The sequence below is a fragment of the Mytilus californianus genome, unplaced genomic scaffold, assembly GCF_021869535.1.
Source record: "Mytilus californianus isolate M0D057914Y unplaced genomic scaffold, xbMytCali1.0.p SCAF_7, whole genome shotgun sequence".
NCBI classification, from domain to species: domain Eukaryota; kingdom Metazoa; phylum Mollusca; class Bivalvia; order Mytilida; family Mytilidae; genus Mytilus; species Mytilus californianus.
The window spans coordinates 82,596,673-82,621,117 of NW_026262723.1; the positions used below are offsets into that span (position 1 = coordinate 82,596,673).

General features: G+C 31.9%; 2 protein-coding genes across 9 annotated transcripts in view; one reads left to right on the plus strand and one right to left on the minus strand.

The window, feature by feature from the left end:
* The window catches only part of LOC127709317 (acidic mammalian chitinase-like), a 109,544-nt gene extending 89,128 nt beyond the window's left edge, over positions 1 to 20,416 (plus strand). Inside the window, exons 15-17 of one of the 3 annotated variants that reach the window (XM_052214780.1) lie at positions 15,880 to 15,999; positions 18,135 to 18,429; positions 20,146 to 20,416. In XM_052214780.1, coding sequence (XP_052070740.1) covers positions 15,880 to 15,999; positions 18,135 to 18,429; positions 20,146 to 20,291 — 561 coding nt within the window. In that variant the 3' untranslated portion in view covers positions 20,292 to 20,416. The remainder of the gene's footprint in view (positions 1 to 15,879; positions 16,000 to 18,134; positions 18,430 to 20,145) is intronic. The other 2 variants (XM_052214778.1, XM_052214779.1) reach the window with 2 other exon arrangements.
* LOC127709319 (uncharacterized) overlaps positions 1 to 24,445 on the minus strand; it is a 143,684-nt gene that overhangs the window by 56,549 nt on the left and 62,690 nt on the right. For 4 of the 6 annotated variants that reach the window (XR_007985591.1, XR_007985592.1, XM_052214789.1 and 1 more), the window contains one exon: positions 23,616 to 24,079. The exons of the other annotated variants lie outside the window; for them this stretch is intronic. Coding sequence is in view for 2 of the 4 variants with exons in the window: in XM_052214789.1 (XP_052070749.1) it covers positions 24,016 to 24,079 (64 nt within the window). In the remaining 2 variants the exon portion in view is untranslated. Of the gene's footprint in view, positions 1 to 23,615; positions 24,080 to 24,445 lie in introns of those variants that run through there. 6 annotated transcript variants of the gene reach the window in all.

The following is a 24,445-nucleotide window of genomic DNA, read 5'->3' on the forward strand; positions in this document are numbered from 1 at the left end:
TTATAATTAACTGAAAATTTGGCGGAAAATGATTCTCTCTAGATTTTTCGTAAATTTAACATTTACATCTTTTTTATTTCAAAAACTATGAAAAATTTAGAAAGATTTTATAAGATGTTCAAAAATGGCGGTTTAAAGTATATGTTATAAAATTATGAAAAGAAAAATAGGGTTTAGCTTGCAAATTTTTTATTGGCACTACAGGGATAAAACTAGAGGATTCCGAATATCTGACAAAAATTCAGAAACAAGAGTAACGAACATCCTTAAGGATAATGGACCGTTTTATTATTTGTTGAAACCCTCACATACAACTCTTTCTATCATTTTTTAGATGATCAAAAGGAATAGCATGCAGGCTCTCTTCATTGCAGTTTTCGTACTGAACGGAATTGGTAATGTTTTATTTTTCATTTTTTTGTGTGTATATGTTAACACGTTTTTAACATTCCTCATTTATTTTCTCGGCTCCAGTGTTTTCTATTTCCCTGAATAACCATTTTTCATACCATTCCTGTAACTTGAGCATTTTAAATTGATGAGTAGTGTTTGCGTCAGAAAACATTTGATATAAAGAAAAATTAAGATACTCATTATCGATACTTCCTTCTTCATTGGATAAAGTGTAAGCGGACTCGGAAAACAAAATTTAATAAAACATTCATTGTTTTTGACTTCGTAACGCCAAATGTAAATCGATATAGGACATTAAAGACCTATAGTTTATTTCGTACAGTTATTGTGAAATTTCAGGTTTAAATAAAATACCATACATTAACCTGTTTTATATAGCAATGCAACAAATAACAAAAAAAAACAAAACAAAAACAAAACGTAAATATGTAATCAACAGGTAACACTTAAACCAAAGCTTGAGCAATGCGGACTCTGGTAAATACCGAAAACGATATCAAGTGACCCGGAAGTGTTTGCATGCATAGAGATCCAATTAAATACGAATGCAGAAGTATACCGTTTATTCTCATAACCTAATGTTGTAAAAGTATCATTTTGTAATAACACAAGATTAATTTTTTTGCCAAATTATAAAATCGTCATAAAAGTAGAATGAAGAGAAACATATTTTCCATCTGTTTTAAGCGTTTAATTCTGTTTTGTATTATATTTTTACAGGTGAGGCAATGGCAGAGTACAAAAGAGTTTGCTATTACACAAATTGGGCACAGTACCCACCGAATCCTTTTAAGTATTTCCCAGAAGATATTGACCCATTTCTCTGTACGCATATTATCTACTCTTTCAGAAAAGTTAGTGGACTCATAATCAAGCCGTATGAATGGAACGACGAAAACACATCATGGTCAAAAGGTCAAAAGTACAGCATAGAAAAACTAACTAAATTATTTCAGTGTGCACAACATGTGTGTTTCTAGAGTAACATACATCAGGTACGTTCACAATAAAAATGTTTGGCAAACCAAAAATATGAAACATGTACGAGTAAAAAAAGGAAGTTAATCAGAACAGTTAAACCAATTATCGTTGCCTAAAATGAAACAATATTTTTTATGAATTTTATGCGTCCGAAAAAGACCCTCACAAGGAACGTTTAAGACAAATATTTGAAACCCAAAGATGTATAAATGCCGAAACAGGCGAAGAGCTATATATCCATAAGAGGGAGTTGCATCCCTTTTTAGTACATTTACATGATTTTATGAAACGGAAATTAAGAAACGAACTATATAATTTAAATGTTGTCAATAAGTTTCAGAATAGTATATCTTTATGTTAATGTATTCTTAAGATAATTATGTCATATGGAAATTGCAATAAGGCAAGGACGACAGTAAAGCTTTCTTTTCTGTCATATAATAAATACGAACATATGTTTTTTCTACATTTCAAGTGAATGGTGTGGTGAAATTCCTATCTTATGATGTATTCTAAATATGTATTCAGTTTGATTTTATTTGCTAAAATTTAAAACTTTCAGCGGATTCTTTTCTTCGATACGAACACAATAGTATATATCACTTGTTACACATCTTTTCAATGTAAACTAATTTTCAGCATCAAGTTTAGATGGTGAAAGTCATTGTTACCTGTCATTATAAATCGTTATGAGTTGTAATTTTGATTAATAACAGGCATGTTTGAGAGGACAATGGCAGCAAAAACAACAAATCAAGATTTGAAAATTCTGATTGCCATTGGAGGATGGAACCATGGGTCTGGTCCATTTACAGCCGTGGTTGATAATGAAAACGATATTGACACATTTGCTGGAAATTCCATCGATTTCCTTAGAAGGCATAAATTTGACGGGTTAGATTTGGATTGGGAATATCCAGGAAATAGAGGAAGTCCACCTGAAGATAAACAAAGGTTTAGAAAACTTGTTAATGTATGTATAATTCTAATAAAGTTAATGACATCAATTTATGTTAACTTTGTCAATTATTCATATACAGCAAAATATTAAAAATTAATCTTTGACCGATGTATTCAATGTTTTCACTTTACTGATCCTCCATTTCCACTTCGCTTACAGTTGACATCCTAAACGAAACCCTAATTTCTGTTAGAAATAAAGTTTAATATATAAATTAATTCATTTTGGTAAGCGGCGTCTTTTGATGGAAAATTAAATAACTCATTTGCAATCTTTCATTAAAAGGCCTTCAACAGCTACATGCAGCGGTGTTTTGATTTTATCGAAATATACAAAATTGTTGAAAATTGTTGGAAGTTAATAATATAGACCAGGGACAGTCTATACTAAGTTAGTATAGAAAGTCCCTGTATTGACTTTTACTTGTTATTTTTATCTAACAAAAAATTAAGTCAGTTCAACTTTTTTAGTTGGGGATCTCGGTTTTAAAATACAAATGTTTAAATATATGCTGCTTGGTAGATTTATCTACCATTTCTTTACATTTTAAATCCCTATTTCAAAATGTTCTGAACAGAAGAAAATCATGATAACAAGAGGTCAACGAAATTATCAAAGGAATGACAAAACCTTTGTTCCAAAGCCACACAAAACATTACAAGTCAAGAATATGGCAGTTGTTTTTCACTTGCTCCGTTGATTGATAGCGTTTGATTGTCAGTTTTTATGGATTTCCCCTTTTTGAATTTGTCTGGGAGTTCGGTATATTTTTTACATAGAAAACTCATGATAGAACAATACAAACAAACCCCTCTAAATATAAAGAACACGGAACATCCTCATAGTATATACTATCCACCATATAAATTTCAGCATATAGGTTGCACTTTGTAATCACAGCTGTTTCTCAAACCACGCCTCTTTTGGGGAGATATAGAATATTCATAGATAATTTATTTTGTCTACATACTGGCTCCCAGTTATGATCTCTATGTTGCATCTCAAAGAGACATAACTTGGGAATGTTACCAGTAAATATACATGTGTATATTGTTTATATTGAAATCTGTGGTAACCCTACAGTCGAGGTAGGAGTTGTTAAGAAATTTAGTGTTAGTTTAAACTCTTAGAAGTTCGGGGCATATAAACTTTGAAAATATGCTGCACAGCCCTATATTTTGACCTTTGAAAAAAATAGGAGTGCATATGAATTTTCCATTCTAGGATATGATTTTTTTCAAAACTTCATAGTAAAAGTGGTACAGTTTTAGCCGAACAGGGAGTTCCTATGGGAAAATGCATTGTCAATATTTACAGAAATGCAACCTATATTGGTTGAAAAAAGAGAACATACAGAATTTAACCAAACTTGATTTATCTCACAGATTTTAATGAAATTAACTCAAATATAAAGTTTTATAAATATCTAATGAAGATTGATAAAATCCTGGGCCTTAAATATGATGACTCAGCACAAATTCACAGTTTACAGTATGCATGTTTACTTAAAGGCCTGAATGCAGAATGAATTTATAATATATGCATATCTGTAAGTTAAATTGTTTAGAAGTGCTTATATTTACTCATCGCAGTCGTTGAAACTCATAGATCCTTCATGAATATTATTGGTTGGGTGTTTTTGTCCTGTCGATAACCCAAAAGTAAGCCGTAACTGTGACCTAAATCTGCTTTTTTGTCACCGCGGCATAAAAAATACAAGCTCGAAATACAAAATATCTCAATAAAACTTACAATAGTGTGTTCTATCCTGAATATGTACTTAATATTCCATATTGCTAGAAAAAGCAGAATAATTTAAGAAATTTGAGGCCCCAGGGGCAAAAAACTGAGAAAATTGCCTACCCCCTGGGTCATAAAACAAATAATTTAACTTGTAAATGCTATGATTTTATGATTTTAAATGTCTTTCTATAGAAACCAATAACTGTGCTTGGAGTTATACAAAAATCAGATGTTAGAAGTCATCTCTATAACATTTTAAGTGAATTTATACATCAGACTGGTATCTGCATATATACAACTACATTCGAACCTCGTTGTGTCGAAGTCGAAGGGACCAGTCGAAAGTATTCGACTCATCCGAGGTCGAGTGTGACGTCATATATTTGAAATGTATGAAATACCAATATGTGATTTCTGTAAACTAGATACATGTTTATTGATCATTTTGCTTTTTTCGATATGATAATATATGATTGTGTATTCATGCTCCTTATTTTTTCTTTCTATAAATAAAAATGTAAACACAGTTAACGTAGTTTATTCTTTACTGAGCAAATAAATTATCAGGTAAGAAAGCTTACATTTATTTTCATAAAAGACAAAAGACAAGCACTACTAACTTTGAAAGGTAAGCACTAGCTATTCATAAATTCCATCATACTAATTAAACACACAAGTACAGATTCAACACACAACATTCACAAATAAAATCAATACACAAATATTTACAAAGGTCAGTCACTATAAATTATGGAATCACTCGCGAAACGAAACAAGTCCTGAAAGATCACTGATTAGGGTCGTCTGCTTTGCGTTTAACTTTCTTTTAAGCTGTTTTCTGTTGAAATAGTTGTTGATCTTGGCGAGTAGTGGAAGCAGTTCTTCTGTATCGTCCTGAGCTTCAAAGTATGACTGATATGTATCAGTCATTTCAACCATGGCAGACAATTCGGAACGGGTTTTTCTATCGTGATCGTATCTTCTTCGTCACTGTCTTCTTCTGTTTCTTTCATACTCGAAGTTATGTGGTTGATAATATCGTCGTCTGTTAGTGGCTCAGTGGTTGGAATATCAGTGTCGATGTCGGCGTATTCTGTGAAATTAATTCCTGCAAGACGGGCTAGTGGAATATCATCGTCGTCGTCATCTTCTTCTTCTTGTTGGTCACTTACTCCGGACTCAATGTCAACAATGAAACCTGCATGTCTAAAGCAGTTGCTTATTGTGGTGGCTGTGACTGAGAACCAAGCTCGTTAAAGAAATCGGAGTGCATCTAGGACAGTTAGACTGAACTCTGTTTTACTCTCGGCACATGCAATCTGTTTCATTAGGACCCTTTTGCGGTAGTGAACTTTTAAATTCTGAAAGATACCTTGGTCACAGGGTTGTGTCTTACTGGTTGTATTAGGTGGCAAGAAAACCAGCTTAATACTTTTCAAGCCTTCAACGTGAGGATGAGCAGGGCAGTTGTCAACTATCATTGCTACTTTACGTTGCTGCCGTAAAAATTTCTTGTCAAGCTTTATTAACCAGTTGGTAAAGATTTCTGATGTCATCCATGCTATTTTATTTGCCTCATACTGTGTTGGTAGCATTTTGACATTCTTAAAGCACCTTGGGTTAACTGATTTACCAATGACTAGTATTTCGACTTTCTCGGAACCAGACATGTTTGTACACACCATAACAGTTAATCTCTCTTTACTTCGTTTACCACCACTGCAATCTACACCTTTGAACTCTAAAGTGTTTTCTGGCAACAATTTAAAAAAATAGCCCAGTCTCGTCAGCATTAAACATGTTATCTGGTGTAAACTCATTCATTATGCCTTTCAGTTCTGTTACCCAATCGTTCAAAGCTTCACTGTTAACATCAACAGATTTAGCCTCTCCACAATTTTTTTTAAATGTGATGTTGTGGCGATCTTTAAAACGATCAAGCCAACCATTGCTGCATTTAAATTCTGGGTGGTCTAATCTTTTTGCAAATTCCTCTGCTTTTGTTGTTAGCATTGGACCTGAGATAGGTAAGTTTTGATCTCTTACACTAGTAAACCATTTGAGTAGGGCGTGTTCAACATTTTCATAAGTTGCAGTTCTCATATGTTTTCTTTCAGGGGCAAAACTACTTTGTTGGTAAGCTTCTTTAATTTTATTAGCATTTTTTATCCAAGTGGATAGTGTATTTGCAGGAACACCAAAACTGCGTGCAATTTCTGACTTGGGTTTTGATGCCCTTTCGACTTCTATTATGGCTTGGTATTTATCTTCTATTGATTTGACATTGAGTTCTCTCTTAGCCGATATAGCTATCCCCCCGGATGACCCGGTGCCTTCTCTAGATTGTTCAGCTAACATCACGTACTGTAAGAATGAACTATTGTGGCCGTGCAAACCCTTTTATAGCAAAGTAAAAATATTTTCATAACTAATCTTTAAAGAATGTGAACAGTGTTCATAGATTAAAAAGACCGACTCATAATAATTAATAAACTATTTTAATCCTTTTAATTATTGTTCTTATTCTAACGGTTAATTTAATCTCAGCTTGTGTCATTTAAATTCGTTTCGTTTTTAAACCAAGTGAAATATGTTCAGCACATTCTAGTTCCGCTTGAACGATCAACAAAGGTGTTGATTAGCGGTCACCATAAACATGGTTATCTTTTTAACTGTTATATAAACAAGTATGTTTACACAGCTTTAATCACTTATGGAAATGATTAGGTTAAACAAGAAAAACATCCGTTATGAATTTTATTTTTAAAGTTTTTATTTCTTTCGATTTTTTTTTTTACTTTTGCACTTCGAGACATCAGGGTCAATTTACATCAATTTTACATCGACGGACTTAAGAATTACCTCGACTTAACCGAGAATTCGAATCATCCGATTTCTACTCATCAGAGGTTTAAATGCATTGATCAAACGGGAATTATGCCGAGACCGAGAAATTACTTCGACTCATCCGAGTTTTCGACACAACCGAGTTCGACACAACGAGGTTCGACTGTATTGCAAATATGGCTTGTTTTGACACTTCTAGTTCATATATTAGCTAAATTGTGTCAGATATATGGTTACAGATGATACTGTTTTGACAAGAATTCTAAACTGACCATTTGAGGCAGAAAATGAGAACTTTTATTGACAAATAGGCATACAGTAAGATGTGAACTGGAGACAGGGGGCAGGATTGGATATTTTATATAATCTTGAATGTTGGAATGATTGACTGCTAAACATTACATTTACAGTATTCTGAAATGCTTTCAATATGTTATCAGGACAATTTTAGACAGGTTCTATGCAATTTATGTCAGCAAACATGCAAATAGGGTAAGCTGGCATTTATTAAAGTCTTGTTTTCAAATTCTTTGAAATATTGAACAGGGGAGGCAGTATAAAATGTACAGTAAAAGAAAACTTAGAGTATATGCAGTGATTTCTTTAAGGCTATAATTCTGATAAATAAGTATTAATGTGAGAAAAAGTGTTTTTAGAGAGTTTTCTATTTCAATAAATGTTTGTATAGGTTGCACTTTGTAAATACAGCTGTTTCTCAAACCACGCCTCTTTTGGGGAGATATAGAATATTCATAGATTAATTTTGTTTACATACTGGTTCCCAGTTATGATCTCTATGTTGCATCTCAAAGAGACATAACTTGGGAATGTTACCAGTAAATATACATGTGTATATTGTTTATATTGAAATCTGTGGTAACCCTACAGTCGAGGTAGGGGTAGTTAAGAAATTTAGTGTTAGTTTAAACTCGTAGAAGTTCGGGGCATATAAACGTTGAAAATATGCCGCACAGTCCTATATTTTGACCTTTGAAAAAATAGTAGTGCATATGAACTTTCCATTCTAGGATATGATTTTTTTCAAAACTTCATAGTAAAAGTGGTACAGTTTTAGCCGAACAGGGAGTTCCTATGGGAAAATGCATTGTCAATATTTACAGAAATGCAGCCTGTAATATTCTACCGTTTATTAGTAATGATCGAGACAGTTTAGATGAAAAAATGTCAACAAATACATTTAACGTCATTTTATTTCTTTTGACGCCGTTATCTGATAGCGTGATTTTTAATATCAAAAATTAATGCTGAAACCTTTGAAATCATTTCTTTTACGGTGTTTTGTTATCTTTATTAATTCAGATACACTTTAGCGTGCGTTTTTCTTGTGAGTTGAAAATAAGGAATATTCAGCAATGTCTGCATTATTATATAAGTCTTAATTTTTTTTTTCAATTTCTTCAACACAAATTAGGGTGATATATCTTCCTGTGGACTGTTACCTTGTGTACTAATACGCTAACAAAAATAGGCTCAGCATGTCGGTCTTGTACACAGCAGGATTTATATTAATATCGTATCAAAATGCTTTTGACCCAAATATGCATATAATTTGCCGCTGAATGTCAAACACCCTTCTCCTTCCCTCCTCCTCCTCCTCCACCTCCTCCACCTCCTCCTCATCCTCCTCCTCCTCCTCCTCCTCCTCCTCCTCATCATCATCATCATCATCATCATCATCATCATCATCATCATCATCATCATCATCATCATCATCATCATCATCATCATCATCATCATCATCATCATCATCATCATCATCATCATCATCATCATCATCATAACCCATGCAGTAACACTATGTCCATTAGTTGGCAAATCTGTGTTACCCCATGAATTATCATTGATATGATCATATTTATAAATGAACTGTTTCAATTTCAAAATGCACAAGAATGGCGTATAATGCATTCATCCCTTGCTTTGAATAGTTTGAATCACTAAGAATTTTCTTTTGTAGACGAAACACGCGTCTTGCGTGCAAAAATTACAAGCCTTGTATCTTTGATGGGTTACTTCCTTTGATATTCAATAATACCTTTTTCTTTGTATCGGAAATTTGAAATAATAGGAGAGTGACGAGATGTGTTTATATCTGATCAAAGGTTTAAACGAATCGTTTATCAATTATTAAATAATGTTTAAATTCACTATAGTACTGCAATTTTAGAAGAGATATAATTGATTGATTGTTGTTTTCTGAACGTAAAGTGGCAAATATGTCATGCATATTTATGACGGAAGGAAGAATTTTCAAACAAGAAGTAAAAAGTTGCATGCCATATATATACACGCAAATGATAATAAATACGGCACATGGCAGTGACAGATTCTTTAGAACAAAGCGAGAACTTCTTACACAGAGTAAAAATGATAGCCAACTTTGAATAAACCAGTTGTAATTTTTTTTTTAATACATCTGCATGGTTTGTTAATTTTAATGATTCAAAATTATCATTTGTAGCCATGCGATTACCGAAATCTAGGATGTTCAACTGATGAATGTTGCCGTTTTGATATTTTTTCTAAATATTATGATATTTGAATTAATATATGTTTAAGGTTCTTCCTTGGTAGGTTGAATACACGCAAAATTTGCATTTGCGTCTTTCTTTTAATTTTTTAATGATTCATTTGAGGTAAGCTGGTAATTCTCGTACATTTAACATTACAGTGATCATTACAAAACTTTTTTTTACAAAAAAGAAATCGTATTTAAAAAACATATACATTTTTAGGCAAAGTATATTAAAGAGAAGGGACTAGGAGCTATGTTTTGGGCTCTTGATTTGGACGACTTCACAGGGGATGCATGCGATGAAGGCGTCTATCCATTGATATCAGCTGTAACAAATGAACTCACGACAAATGACTCACCCACACCAAAACCAGTAACTACAACCTCACCAAGCTCACGTCCTCAACCGTCAACTGGTAATTATTTTATACATTGTTTGGACAAAACTATTATCAAAGCCAATTCTTGTTTTATGAAAAAAGAAAAAAACAACTTTATGTACGACTTGTGTTTCAGTTTTCATGTACACTAGTACCAAAATATTTTGAAAGCAATATACATGTCAATTCAAGCCAACAGTGGTAAAAATATACAGCCCAACTTGCTTGCTTGACTGAGCCAAATAACATATTTCTTTTTTTTTTTAAATTCTCTTTTGATAGATTAAGACATTATTATGAAACTAAGGTTCCAACTCTCTCATACAAAGTTGACCTTGGATGAAGTTGGCTATTCGTTTAAGATCCATACAGCCCTTGCTTTTACATGTTTGGGTTGCAGCATTCCTGGTGAGGGTTAATCCAGTAAAGCACTTTGGACGTACGAAATTTATTAAATGTTTTTTCCACTTCAAATTATTTTTCACGGCTTGTTAAAGCCAATGAAAATGTCTGATTAGATATGAAATACACACCAATGAGTTAACCCTCTGTTATGTTGGTTATTACATTGAAATTAATAAAAAGGTGTCAGTGCCATATCATTAATTTGTCCTTTGATGACACGTTAAAGCAATAAACAAAACTGTACAGGGCTGCAAGTGCATAAAGCAAGCATTAAATGAAAAGATCTTGTTTAAGATTTTTTATTCGAAAAAAAACAAAACAACATAAGATTATTCATCAAACCAGAACCATAATTCGACAATTTTAACTATTTCAATAACTCCCACAATAATGCTATATTCAAGTATGTTACACAAGCATCGATACGACACATTATCAAAGTAGTGATATTTTAGCTGCACCATGTTCGCATTTTAAAGGGGCATTAGCTGTAAAATTCAATGTTCACCGATTCGACTCAAATTTTCATTTTTGATTTATAACATACTAAAACGTATATCCAAATTACAATAATTCTGAAATAAACAGTTAACAATGCATGTACTCGATTATATATATATATATCAGCATTTCGTGAGTATTTTAGTCTAGACGCCATCTTATTAACCATCGAGATGACCTCCGACATAACCCGATATAAACATAAATATAGACATAAATAGATAGCGACCTCGTGCAATTGGACTTTTCTAACTCTGTTTGATTTCATTTTATACGTTGAAAAAATAAGTTAATCATCGTTTTTACCTGTATAAGAATGACTTTTTAGGGATCGAATATGTCAACGAAATGGTTCACCTTTGCTTCAATGTTGACATTATTTTCCTTTTAATGGCTGAACACGACTAATAATGCGTAACCAATCTCTAGCTAATGAGTTGAATTGAAGGTCAGTTGAATAATTCATCAGCGATGTTTCTTTGGTTATTTGACAAAATTGAACCAAATAGTCTGCTAAAAGCGAGTTATTATTTCATTATATCACTTTTATTAATGATTGAACAAAAAAAATCATATTCTAATTTTTTTCATATCTCGTAGCTAATGCCCATTAAAGGTCAAGTTACAGTAAATGGGCTATGTCACAGATTTTGGTAACATTTTGCATACAACTTTGGTTCGTTGAACTATAACTAAAAATCGAAAAAAAATAATGCATTTATCTCTTTTATTTTCTAAAATATTACTGATTGAATTCTTTCATAATAGATGAACATTTGTATAGAAAGCGGCGAAAACGCTCTTAAATTTTTATTAAAATCATAAAATCCCCAATTTTAAATCCATAGATTTTTCTTATATATCATATGTTGTTGATACATACATTTTCGTTTTAATAATATAAAATAATCACATGGACACCGACAGAACACAAAATAAAATATATATATTTTGAAGTTAAGAACTATAAATAGATTATTGAATATTCGAAAGAAATAGACACTGTTGGGTTCTTCAACAAAAACCATACTTTTTATAATTTCATAATTGGGAATGGATGAACCGACTTGACAAATAGTCGTGGTTGTTAGATTAACGTCCAGTAGCAAATATGTCATGCATATATTTGCAATGCGATCACTCGAGATGAGGGAGGGAAATTAATACGGAAGCTAGAAATTAGGATATGCGAGATAGTAACTTTCATAGAGCTGTTTCATTGGTTCTTTCGTGTGCTGAAATAGTTACGCTATGCCTAGACGAGATTTATTTTCTCTTCTCTTAGACATTTGGATTGTCCCTCTTTACGCAAAGGGTCAATAGAATTATTATGTTTTGATGAATTGTAATTTTGCGGAAAAATGTAAAATGCATTAGAAAAAAATGTACAAATTTTACTTTGTTTACTAGACACTCAAATGTTAGTTCAAAACATAACTTAAATATATGACCGAGTGTAATGTAATAGTTCTTGAAATTCTGAAGTTTAACTAGATAGACTGTAGTAAATTTCATCAAATTAACATCTTTAAACTAATTCAATGATATGTGGTTTTACAGGTTTTCACAGAGTATGTTACTTCGACAACCAGGCACAATATGTCAAAAGTCAGTATACTTTTACTGCAACGCAAATAGATGTTAACCTGTGTACTCATATCATCTTTAAATATGCTAAAATAGTAGGGACTGAAATCATGCCTACAGAAATTAATGATCTAGGAAATAGTGGTAAGTAACAACCCAATCATCTAACCATAGTCTTTTATAAAATAATCTGTATTATTATCACATTTAACCGAGAGGATTAAGTATCATGCGCCTTTTGCCAAATGCATATCAAGTAAAGTTTCGATGAGCAGAACAATTAGAAATTACACAACGGAAATTCCATAAAGACACCTAAACACAGATTATTTCCAATTTCGTGGTGAAATATTTAGAATATTATGTCGCAAATTGCAATTTGAAATTCAGCCTCGATCAGATTTATAAAGGGTTTCTCACCTTACAAAGGTATTGTTCATACAAAGCAACTTGTTTCACTTTACCAATTTGCAAGTTTGTTGTATGCGGTTAAATGCCACCACCTTCCAGATGTTTGCACAATTTCAAGGAAAATTATTAACTTCTGTGATAGGCAAGCAGCAAAATGTTCTTCTTGGTAATTTGGGGTTAATTTGGGTTTCATTGCAATTCGACGTTTGGAGTAAATAAAATTCCGAAATGGATATGCATCAAATGAATTTTGAAATTTTTTTGCGTTACTTATTTGCTTCAGATTCAGGATCATGATTATCCTAATATGCATGTGGTTAAAGTACCAATTGGGATTTAAGTGATATTTCAGATTTTTTTTAGTTGAATTTCAATAGATTTTCTTAAATTTAAGGTCAGTATGCGGAAGTTACCAGACTACGGCAGCTTAAATCTGATATAAAGATTCTTCTAGGAATAAAATCTGAAATGGCAGACCCATTCAGCCAAAAGGGAAAACACTCGCACTTGTATATGAATACACCTGTTTGGTTAGCAAAATCCTAAAAAAAAACCAGAGGTCCTTTTAAATGTATAAACAACCTTAATAGATATAAGAAGATGTGGTATGAGTGCCAATGAGACAACTCTCCATCGTCTAGTTAGGATATAACAAAAAAATATGAGTATGTTGCACTTCAGTATTTCTGTTTTCCGTTGTTTTTCTCTCATAGTTGATGTGTTTCCCTCGGTTTTAGTTTGTAACCCGGATTTTTTTCTCTCAATCGCTTTATGACTTTTGAACAGCGGTAAACTACTATTGCCTTTTTTTTTATCTTACACAATGCCCTCCAAAAAACTAGAACAATAACTGATTTCGGCCGTCCGCTCAATATGATCACACATATGTGCATGCATTTTGAGATTTATTTAAGTTAGCTACATCATTCAAAAAACGTCATATCAGTTAAATAGAAATTTTATATTTTTGAAAGTTGTCTTTAATGTATGACAAAGTTTATACTATTTGAATTACTCTTTAGTCGAAAATCAAAGTTAAGTTTTTTTATGCTTTCGTTATGTATGTTTTACACACTTTCTCCTTTATGCTATCATTATTATTGACCTTGGTTTACAATGGTCACTTTGGTCTTATATTGGCCTTAAAGTGTATGGCACAAAATTAAATTGGAGAAGCAACCATTACTTATCATGATGAAAAGTGTAAAAAAAAAAAATTCATGGTGAAGCTTTGTCAAGTTTGAATGTTTATTATTTATGTCCTCAAAGTTGTCATTTAATCATTTTAAATATAACCTAAAACATTTTTAATTATATTGATAGGTTTATTGCCAAAATTAAGATAGCTAGACATACACAATGTAGTGTAAAAATTGTAAAGTCTTCTCCATAAAAGAAAAATATTGATGTTTGACAGGTACGCTATATATTGAACGGAATAAAAAAGACGAATGTTTGTCAGTTTCGAGAAAAACGTGTTTATTTGATTTTTCAAGCTCACGGGTCCCTTTTTAAATTATGTTTTCCTTGGGGAAAATGATAAATTTGAAAGGAACATCATTTGACCTAATATAATACCATTACAAATTTGGTATGCTTATTTTTGTTTATATTTGACTTACCAGACTCACGTTACCGAGAGTGCCTAGTGAGGTATTATGCATTTTATAATGTAGTATTGTTACTTTACCAAAAATTTTTTTATGTGATTCTAATGGAATATTTTCTTTTTTAAGTCAATACGCCAGTTATTTGACTTTGATGGAAACATCATGAGTCGTCGTCCCTTGATTAAATCAGCACGTGTACCACCGTTTTAAGTTGATACTACTTCAAGATACGACATTGCTTCTTTGAGTCAGTAAGTAGTTTTTGCTTTAATTCACTTGTAACGTATAGAGGTAGTATATAGCAACGTCCATTACAATATCACGTACGTAGGAAACATAACCGTCGATGGTATTTAGAGCTTGACATATTGTTAAGACACGCAATGCTCTTCAACTTCGTACTTTATTTGGCCTTTTAAACTTTTTTGATTCGCGCGTTACTGATGAGTCTTTTGTAGACGAAAAGCTAGTTCTAATTTCTATAGCATAGTGTATGTCACATCTAGTTTACATGTCTATAATATTTTTTTTCAGATATCTGAACTTCGTCAATCTTGCATCATTCAACTTTAATAGAGACTATAAATATACTATTGTTCATGGAAGTGCACTCGATGCTGATAATTCACATTCATTCACAAAGAATTTGAATGTGGTAGGTTTTAATTTAAATTGTCGTGCGCTGTTTTTGTCATGGAATGGTATGACCGTATCACTTAATTTCTTTTTATGTTTCATGTTATGTAAAGTTTGATTTTGTTCATGTTGTATGATCGTTTCAGAATAAATTATTTCAGAACTAGTAGCGTAAAAAACCCCAAGAATAATGAATACTATTACAATCAAGTCTATATTTAACGTAAACCAAACCTCATTTACATCTTTGTAACAGAATAAAATAATTTTCAGGCGTTATGGGAAATTAGCATGTTAATAGTGCGTAGTATATTTTTACCCAAGAGTATGCAAATAATGCGACATTGCTCATAACAATGATTAACATTTTTGGCAGAAAACATCCATAAAAGTGTGGCTAAATGCTGGTTTACCTAGAAAAAAACTGGTAGTTGGAATACCTGCTCATGGTAATACATACGAAACTTTACCGGGAACACACATTGTAGGAGCTACTGCATTTGGACTAGGAAAGGAGGGACAGTGGAGCCACCAGGAAGGAAAAACTGGCCTATTATGAAGTAATTATCCGCTACTTGAACTTGTTTACAAAAGATTCAGTTTATGTTTAGTTTTAATGTAAGATACAATCTTTACAATACAACCTTAAACTACTGCAAAGAGGATTTCGAACACTTTTGCTTTGTAGAATTGATAAGTTGCCGTTAGTTTATAACATGAAATTGTTTTAAAAAATACACAATCACACACACTAGCACGCACGTAGAGTGTGTAATTCCACATCATAAAAATCATTATTATTATCCTACACATAACTTGTCATTTCAGATTTTTTTATACTGGTAGCTAAAGATATTTTTTTCTTAGGTTTGCAAGAATATTGGTAGCTACTGGACTCGAGTTATGGACACCACACAAGGCGTACCTCATTCATATTATTCTAATCAGTGGGTTGGGTATGATGATATGAGCAGCGTACAACGAAAGGTAAGGCCTGTGAAATTGTACGTTTCCCCCCTTTGAAATTCTGTAAATAACTTTTTTTTCATAAAAGTCTTCTTTTCAAATTGATGTATATCATATTTGTTTTGCGTTCACTGTTTTGTACATAAATCAGGCCATTTGTTTTCTCGTTTGAATTGTTTTACATTTTTCATTTCTGGGCTTTCTATAGCTGATTATGTGGTATGGGTTTTGCTCATTGTTGAAGGCCGTACGGTGACCTATAGTTGTAAACTTCTATGTCATTTGCATTGGTCTGTGGTGAAGAGTTGTCTCAATGGCAATCATACCACATCTACTTATTTTTATAGTATATATGTCAAAGTAACCTAGTAATTGAAGACTAAATGTTTAGTATTAAACTGTCTTTTATTAAGGTAACACCATAACAGAGAGTATTGTGAAATGATACCGTATTTTTACATCCAGCGTTGAGATGAATACTGCTGTATTTATCAGGACTGACAATAGCTACTAATGCCTTTAATTTAATGAGTCGTACAATTACAGGTTAACAAGAAGCGTCATTACAATTGCAATAAAAGTTTAAGCCCTGAAAACGACAATAATGCTTAAAGTTTATAAGAGGAATGACAAATAATTCATTGGTTTAAAAAAACCCACCAAATATGACGAAAATGAATGATCAATTGCGTTCTAATGAATAATAACATGTCCCTATTTTAATCCAGTATGAATACTTTTCTAGCAATACACAACTGCTTTATTTGGCCTCTCCCTTCCTATGATTCTGAGTACCGGTTGTTTTAAAAACAGGCCGGAATTTCCTTTTCTAAATTTCGGTTAAGTGATTTTTCCGGGTGATCCAATCGGATCATGTGCCAGAGTAGTGACCAGTTTCCAAAAAATCCATTTATCTACTACCCATAGCATTGCCAATTTATATTTTATTAGAAAGTAATAAATTATGTGTTTCTCTTCAGCTTTGAAGGTGGTGCATATTTCTTTAACTAATAAAATATTTTAATAATTTAAAAAGAAGAGAAAAAAACAAATTAAGGACTTTTTATGTGTTAACCTTAAGGAAGGATACGCTGTTTTTAAAACGTTAGCATGTATCATACTTAGAAAATCACAGCAAGATTAAAAGTTGTCCTTCTTATGTCGGATCACGTAATGTTTTTTTTTAAGTGTTTGGCAAATTTAGATTCACAGAAAATGCTTTATATAATTGATAAGTAATTACATAGGAAAAGAACGGATAACTGTTTCCTGTTTTAAAAGTATTTTGGTTGTTCAAAGATTTTAGAAACATCCCAAATCACAGAATAAAAAGAAAATACTTTCTTTAATGTATTATAAATTTGATGTATCTGAAGTATGAGATGAACTAAAATGTGAAATTTTTATTTATCAGTAATGCTCCTTAGATTGAAATTTAAAAATTTTAAAATTTCATTTTCAAATGAATAACTTGCAATTAAGCTGTCAGATATGATATCGTTTTAAACAATAGATGAGGGTAAATGAGAAAAGAGGGTGATTCGGATAATACCCCCTCTCTGCGTTTCCTCTCTATTTTATGGTATCCGCATATTAGGGAATAAAAGAGAGGTGAAAGATACCAAAAGAATATCTTTAAACAAAATATTTGAAATCTTGCTTAATTCAGGTGAGATCTAGATTTAGAGCCTAATTGTTCTACGGTCTGTAAGGACAAGGTAGAAATTAGTTAATGTCAATAGTAAAGATTTTATTTGTAATTTTTCGTAAGGGTAAAATGTCAAATATACTTGTACATCATTTGTTTCTGCGGCTGTCATTTTTTTAGCTGATTCTTTTTTTATTCATTTAGTTTTACGTATCTTCTTATGTGTTCATATACCACGTGCGAACTGGGAATTAAATGATATAAAATCTTTCTTATCAAGGAATAATGGATTAATGGTGAAAATGCCAAATATGCGAGTCTACCTTTTCTGCATGTATAATGAATGAAAATCCTCTTAGATTCAGAAGTGAAATTCAAATAATAAAAAGTTGAATATATGATAGATAAATAAGGCTTAGTGTGAAATCGTAAATTTTTAAATGAAATTATTAAAATCGCCATAATTTCATGAAATTAAAACTTATTGTAAATTATGATTTCATTCCAGATTGAGTACATTTTGCAAGAAAAATTGCTTGGAGTAATGATTGATGATTTAGGAATGGACGACTTTGCTGATAATTGTGGTGATGGCAGATTTCCATTATTGTCAAAAATTAACGACGTTGTTTCAAAGACGACAACCCTAACACCAATAAGACCTACATTTGGTCCTTTTACAGCCCGCCCTACAACTACCAAAGCAACTACAACAACTACCAGGACGACAACAAAACCAAGACCAACAACCACAACACCCAGAAAAACAACGACTCAACAATCTGTTAAATGTGGCATAAATGGTGAGATGGTCTTTTCATGATCCTTTAAAACTTGCTATACTTTATTGACCGTTATATTTTGTTAGAATGTAGATGAATGCCTTCTACCAAACAGTGTTTTACAAACCATTAGCATTGTGGCTGCATATTCATACTTCTCCACTCATACTGATGATACATATACCAGCAAATACATGTATGTAGTGTTTTCCGTCCATCTGTACCTTCCTTCAACAACTCGTAAAAACAACTGAATACATTGTAGTCAAACGTATAGCTCTTCTTAATTTGTAGGTGTATTTGGTCATCCTCAATCAAGTTAATATTCTATGGATTTTATATTTAAGTTGGAGTTACACTTTGGAAGCATTGACACATTTCATCTTTCAAACAACTAGCGTCAACAAAAAGTAAATCGCCTCATCTTTGTTTGGCCAAGTGCCAGTTAATGTTATAATTTTTGTAAATAAGACATTAACACATCATCACACACCCAGAGAAACCCGGAGGTCAACATATCGCAGTCTCCATCAATAGACGATTACATAAAATGCGTCAAGCCCTAAACCGTCCGAATTTTGAAAAGTATGAATAATTTCAAAAGCGACAATATAAGGTCTCTTATTAAATTCTAAATTAAATATTGAACTTTTTAGCGCTTTTTATGAACTCTTTTACTGAAGCTATATTAATCAGTTGGAGACATTACTACACAATTCTAATATGAAAAATATATGCCATACGCAGGATACTACTGACGCCGAAGTCCATTGTGTTAAAAAAAGTTGTAATTTGCACCCAAAGTGTATGCTTATGTCTAAATATATAAACTTTAAACGATAAATAAAATAAAAACATAGGAAATCTCAATAAAGAACAATTGGCTTCTAGTGGTTTTAATAATCATTCTATACAATATTTTAACGTTAATCACGTTGCTATGTCTGTTTTGTATATTTTCGATTGATGCATATTTTTGCATTATAAGCGGTAAAACGAAACTTGTTCGTCATTTAGATGAGCCGTAATTCTTATGTAACTAATCCAACTACTAGTCAACAAGTGAAATCTTTAGGCTCCTTTATTAATCCAACTACTAGTCAGCAAGTGAAATCTTTAGAATCCTTTATTAAACAGTCTAATTTTATTTTTTATGTAATTGTAATGTCACCATTATATTGTTGTAATTGTTATTATGCAATTTACCCTCTTATTGGTGTAATTTGTGCTTAATAAAGTATGAAATGACATAAAATTATGTAATTTATTTATTACATAATGTACATCTTAAACTTGTCTTTAGAATACATTATTCTTGTAACCTTTTAAATTTAAATAAAATAAGCAGAATTTGGAGCACATATTTGACTTTTTCATACTTTTTTGAGCATTCACAGTTAACTTCTTGCATTAGCAAAAAGATCATAAATAAAAAATATAGAAACAAAAAACTTAAACAAAATACGCACACTATCGAAACTGAAAGTAACAAAGATTTTAAAACTGCAGAAATTGAGTCAATGACACCATAATTAAGCATAAATACAATGTACTAACCGTAAATATTTAACGTTACTTCTTTTAGTATATTAAATCATTACTATTTGTACCTCTGTTCTTATTTAATTGACAACGCCATTTTTGAAAATTAACATAATATCAATTAATGCCCGTGGATGTATTTTAGTAATGATTAAGATTGTATCAAAATTTTGTAAAACTATATTTCATTTTTAGGTCCAATGCCATGTAAACATGGAGCATTCTATGCAGATACATGTGACAACAATGTTTTCTATCAATGTGTAAGGGGGAGACCTATGAAACAACGTTGTAATCGGGGTCTTGTGTGGAACCAAGCAGGATTTTGTGACTGGGCATAAAAGTTATTCAAGAATTCGACTTTGTAATATTAGATTGAGAACATATGATTAAGTATAAGTTGTAACCAAAGCACGAGTAACTATATTTCAAGATGTATTCAATTTGTTCGTTTTTTTCATGTCAAAAATAAATTCTTGCATTAGCAAAAAAAGGCCGTTAGTTTTCTCAATTGAATTGTTTCATATTTTTCATGTCGGGGCCGTTTATAGCTAACTATACGGTATGGATTTTTCTCATCGATGAAGGGCGTACGGTTGCCTATAATTTCTTACATCCGCTTTATTTGAACTTTGGTGGAGAGTTGTCTTATTGGCAATCATACCACATCTCCTTATTTTTATATCTCTTGAATTTCACTTTCAAGCTACTATGGACCTCATGTTTCATAGAAATAACCAAAGCAAACGGTCACAACTTTCTTCTTAATAAGAACCAAATAAGAAAAATAGTTGTTAACTTGTTTGCCTCTGTTTTTTGTAATGAAAAAATAAGAAGCCGTTGACATCGAAAACAATAAGCCAAGTAAAGAGACAACACCCGAGCCTAAAGGTGGAACACGAAAAAGTAATCAATATTTTACAAAGAAAATTAAAGATGGACGGACAAAAAAAATCAGGGATGAGTTTAGGCACTCCAGAAGGGTAGCAGTCTCTTCTCCTCTGCGCTGATGTTAAGGTAAAACCATTGGTAATTCATACCGGTGATTATGCACTCCATCATAGCGAATTGTCAAATGTTACTCATCTTACCAAAAAAAAAAGTAGAAAAACAAAAATACCGAATTCCAAGGAAAATTCAAAACGGAGAGTCCCTTTAAAAGTCCCTTTAAAAAGACATTACTTTAACTAATAATCGGTACGTACAAATAATATGATTAATTCACGACCGAATGTATAAGATTAGAAGGATAACAGTTACATATAGAACAGCCAAGACATGAAATAAAAATATCCCCAAATACCACATAAAAAACTCAAGTAAAATCCACACGAATCTCTTTTACCACCATTGGCACCCATCATGTTGCTCATGGCAAGTTAAAATCGGGGACAAATGTTAGCACTTGTTTTCAGACATATTTATTTTTCTGCCAACGAAATGTCAAATATGGGAAGTGAATAGACTTGTTGAGCCTATTGTTCAATATATTTCATGACTGATCGAGTTTCATTGCAAAGTGTAATCGGAAAGATATTCAATGATCACTTGAATTTCAAACAGGAAAAGGATGTAATTGTAATGTCTATCTATAGCAGGGGAAATATGTATTATTTCCTTGTGTATTTTGTTTAAATAAAATTATACATATTTTCTGATGTTGCTGAACTAAAGTTTCACGATCCTATAGCTGTTATTCGTGAACATGAAAGCATACTATTTTGGTTGAATCAGTGCATCTGCAGATTGACTGTTTCTATTATTTTATAACATTTTAAATTCTGTACAGTTAGTTCTAGCAACGTTTTATTTTCTGTACTGTTTTTGACGTTGCTGTATGAAATACAGCCATTGATATTAACATGTATGATTGCATAACTACTCTAAGTAGATCAAGTACTATGAGCTTGCTTTCAGTCACAGCTATCATTGTTTGATACGGTTTAATATTGTTTTATTATAAACCCTACACCTTCCGCTTTCTGAAGCGGGAGGTATATAGTGTTAGGAGGTCCTCCGTTTGTAAACTGTTACAGAATCTTATTTACAGATGAACTGGTACACCTATTTCATTTCTTCATTCGAAGAATTTTTTGGGTTCATTTTGGCATGACATAGACTTTTGTCATATCCACACGACTACAGTTTAAATTTATATCCGCTTTCCTCATAAATCGCTAAAGTTTATGGAAATTTTCTCAGTATCTCTACTTTATAATGCCATTTTGCACCTTCATTTTTGTTTTTGACACTGATAACTTTTGGACTTTCTTTAAGCAATCTTGGTTCATCTAGGGTACCCATTTTGTATCCACAACTCCTCCGTAACCCCAGAAAGTTAGAATTTATTCAAACCTTTTTAGAATATAACCCATAAAATTGCACCTTCAATTTTGTTTGGGTTTTTTTTTTGGAAAGGGGGGGGAGTTGTTCACTTAGTTATTCATAGACTGTTATTCATGTATGATGTGGCGGAGTATCATTTTGGGAGTTTTGCTGACATGATTGCTAGTTTGTACTTATTTTCCATGTTTTAGTGTTCAGTGGAACGAGCCACAACTCGATCTGCAGCCATATTTATGCACTTTGTGGCGGAGCATAAAATTAATGTTACCAGCCACATGTTTATATGCCTGTTCAAAGTCAGGAGCCTCATCAGTGGTTGTCTTATTTCTTTTTTAAGGACATACGATACAATTACAGAGGAGGTAATGAAGTCGCTAACGTAAAATGTTATTTTTCCCAACGTCAAACTGTGACACATTGGGAAAAAGATACATTTTCGACTGATTTTAATCAGTAACTTGAAAACGAGCACATGGACCCCTCTTTTTAAAAATGGTATTTGGCTTGATTATGTTTGAAGATTATTTGTACCAATATTTATGAAAAAAATCACCGATGATTTTTTTTTAAATCAGAAAAATATACAGAAAAAATGTCGTTTTTTTTTCTCTAAAATCATGTATATTTGATAAAAGTTAATTATACACCTCTCTTGTTGAAGACTGTATGTAGCCATAAAGATGACTTACGGATATCGTTGCTGTCTCATTGAAGTTTACTCGACATCTTATGTATTCCTAGTCCAGAAATCAAGTGGTGTTATTATAATAACAACATTTCTTTCTATCTTTCATTTAAAAAATAAAATTGCCTATATTAAAGTGTAAGTTGATTTCTATTTAACCCAATTACATATGAACAAATCAAGATTTTTTTTAACTTATTTGCTTTCTATAAGATATAAAATCAGGAAAATGTAAATAAAAGTTCTTATAGCGAAATAATATTATATACTTTTTAAAATATTGAATACCATGACGTAGTGGGTATGCTTCATTTAATTTGGATAAAAGATTGGAAAACATAAAGCTATGGTACGCCAAAGAAAATATTTAGAACGGTATGATGTTGTTGTTAAAACCACAGAAAAGTTGTTTCACGTTTCTTGGTTGATGATTTACATCGCATGTACATTTAAAAAAAAAGCCTGTCTATTTGCCTAGTTATTATCAGCAGCCGTTTGTACGAACGTGGCATTGGCCTAATGGGTCATTAAGCCTTTATGATGCATTAGGCTAATGAAGACTTAATGACTCATTTGACTAATGACACGTTCGTACAACCGGCTGCTGGCGGCTAATAATGACAACAACAAAAAATATTATTTAAATTTTTTAATGAGCTATCCATTTGTCTTTGTGGTTAGTAAATATAACTGGAAAAATGAAAACATCCTAAATACAAAATTATTATATGTACAGTAAATTGTTTTCATCAATATACTGAAAGGTAGGTTGCCATATGAGTTATTCTTTGATTATAAAGCCCTTGTGTACATCATCATAAACATCATTGTAACTTCCAGCTCCAGGTCTTGTAGGAGCGTCACTTGCATCAATGTAAGTATCGCGGAGTCCTACTTTATTGGGTGGTAGTGAAGCGCGCGGAAACCCATCTTTCGTTTCATTCGAAAAATTTAATAAAGGATGTCTTCTCTTTTTCCTGATATAAAAAAATAACACGTAAAAACAAAAATGCTGAAGTTAACAGTGAAGAACACTACATCCATGTATTATCTACACTTAAATCAATCTTTACTTGTGCAGTGTCTTTGCTTAGTAACCTGAATATAAAGACCACATGTTGATTATTATGTTCATAAATGCAACTTAAATGGATTAATTTTTTTTAAATAAAAGCTGCAAATACTGAAACGTGTAAGGCAAAACTTGGTTTATACAAGTAGCAGTACAGAACATAAAAGTATTTAACAAATGCACCATCAACAGTAAAAATGTATACTAAGTATGAACACAAATTCAAACACCACCTTTTTATCACATTTCACAAAGAATAACATTGATATTCATTCAAGCATACTTTATTGTTAAAACTAGTAGTTTTAAAATATATTCGCACTTTGACCACATAAGCCGATTATCTGCTATGTGTACAATCACTAACATACTATAATCATTAAATCAAACAC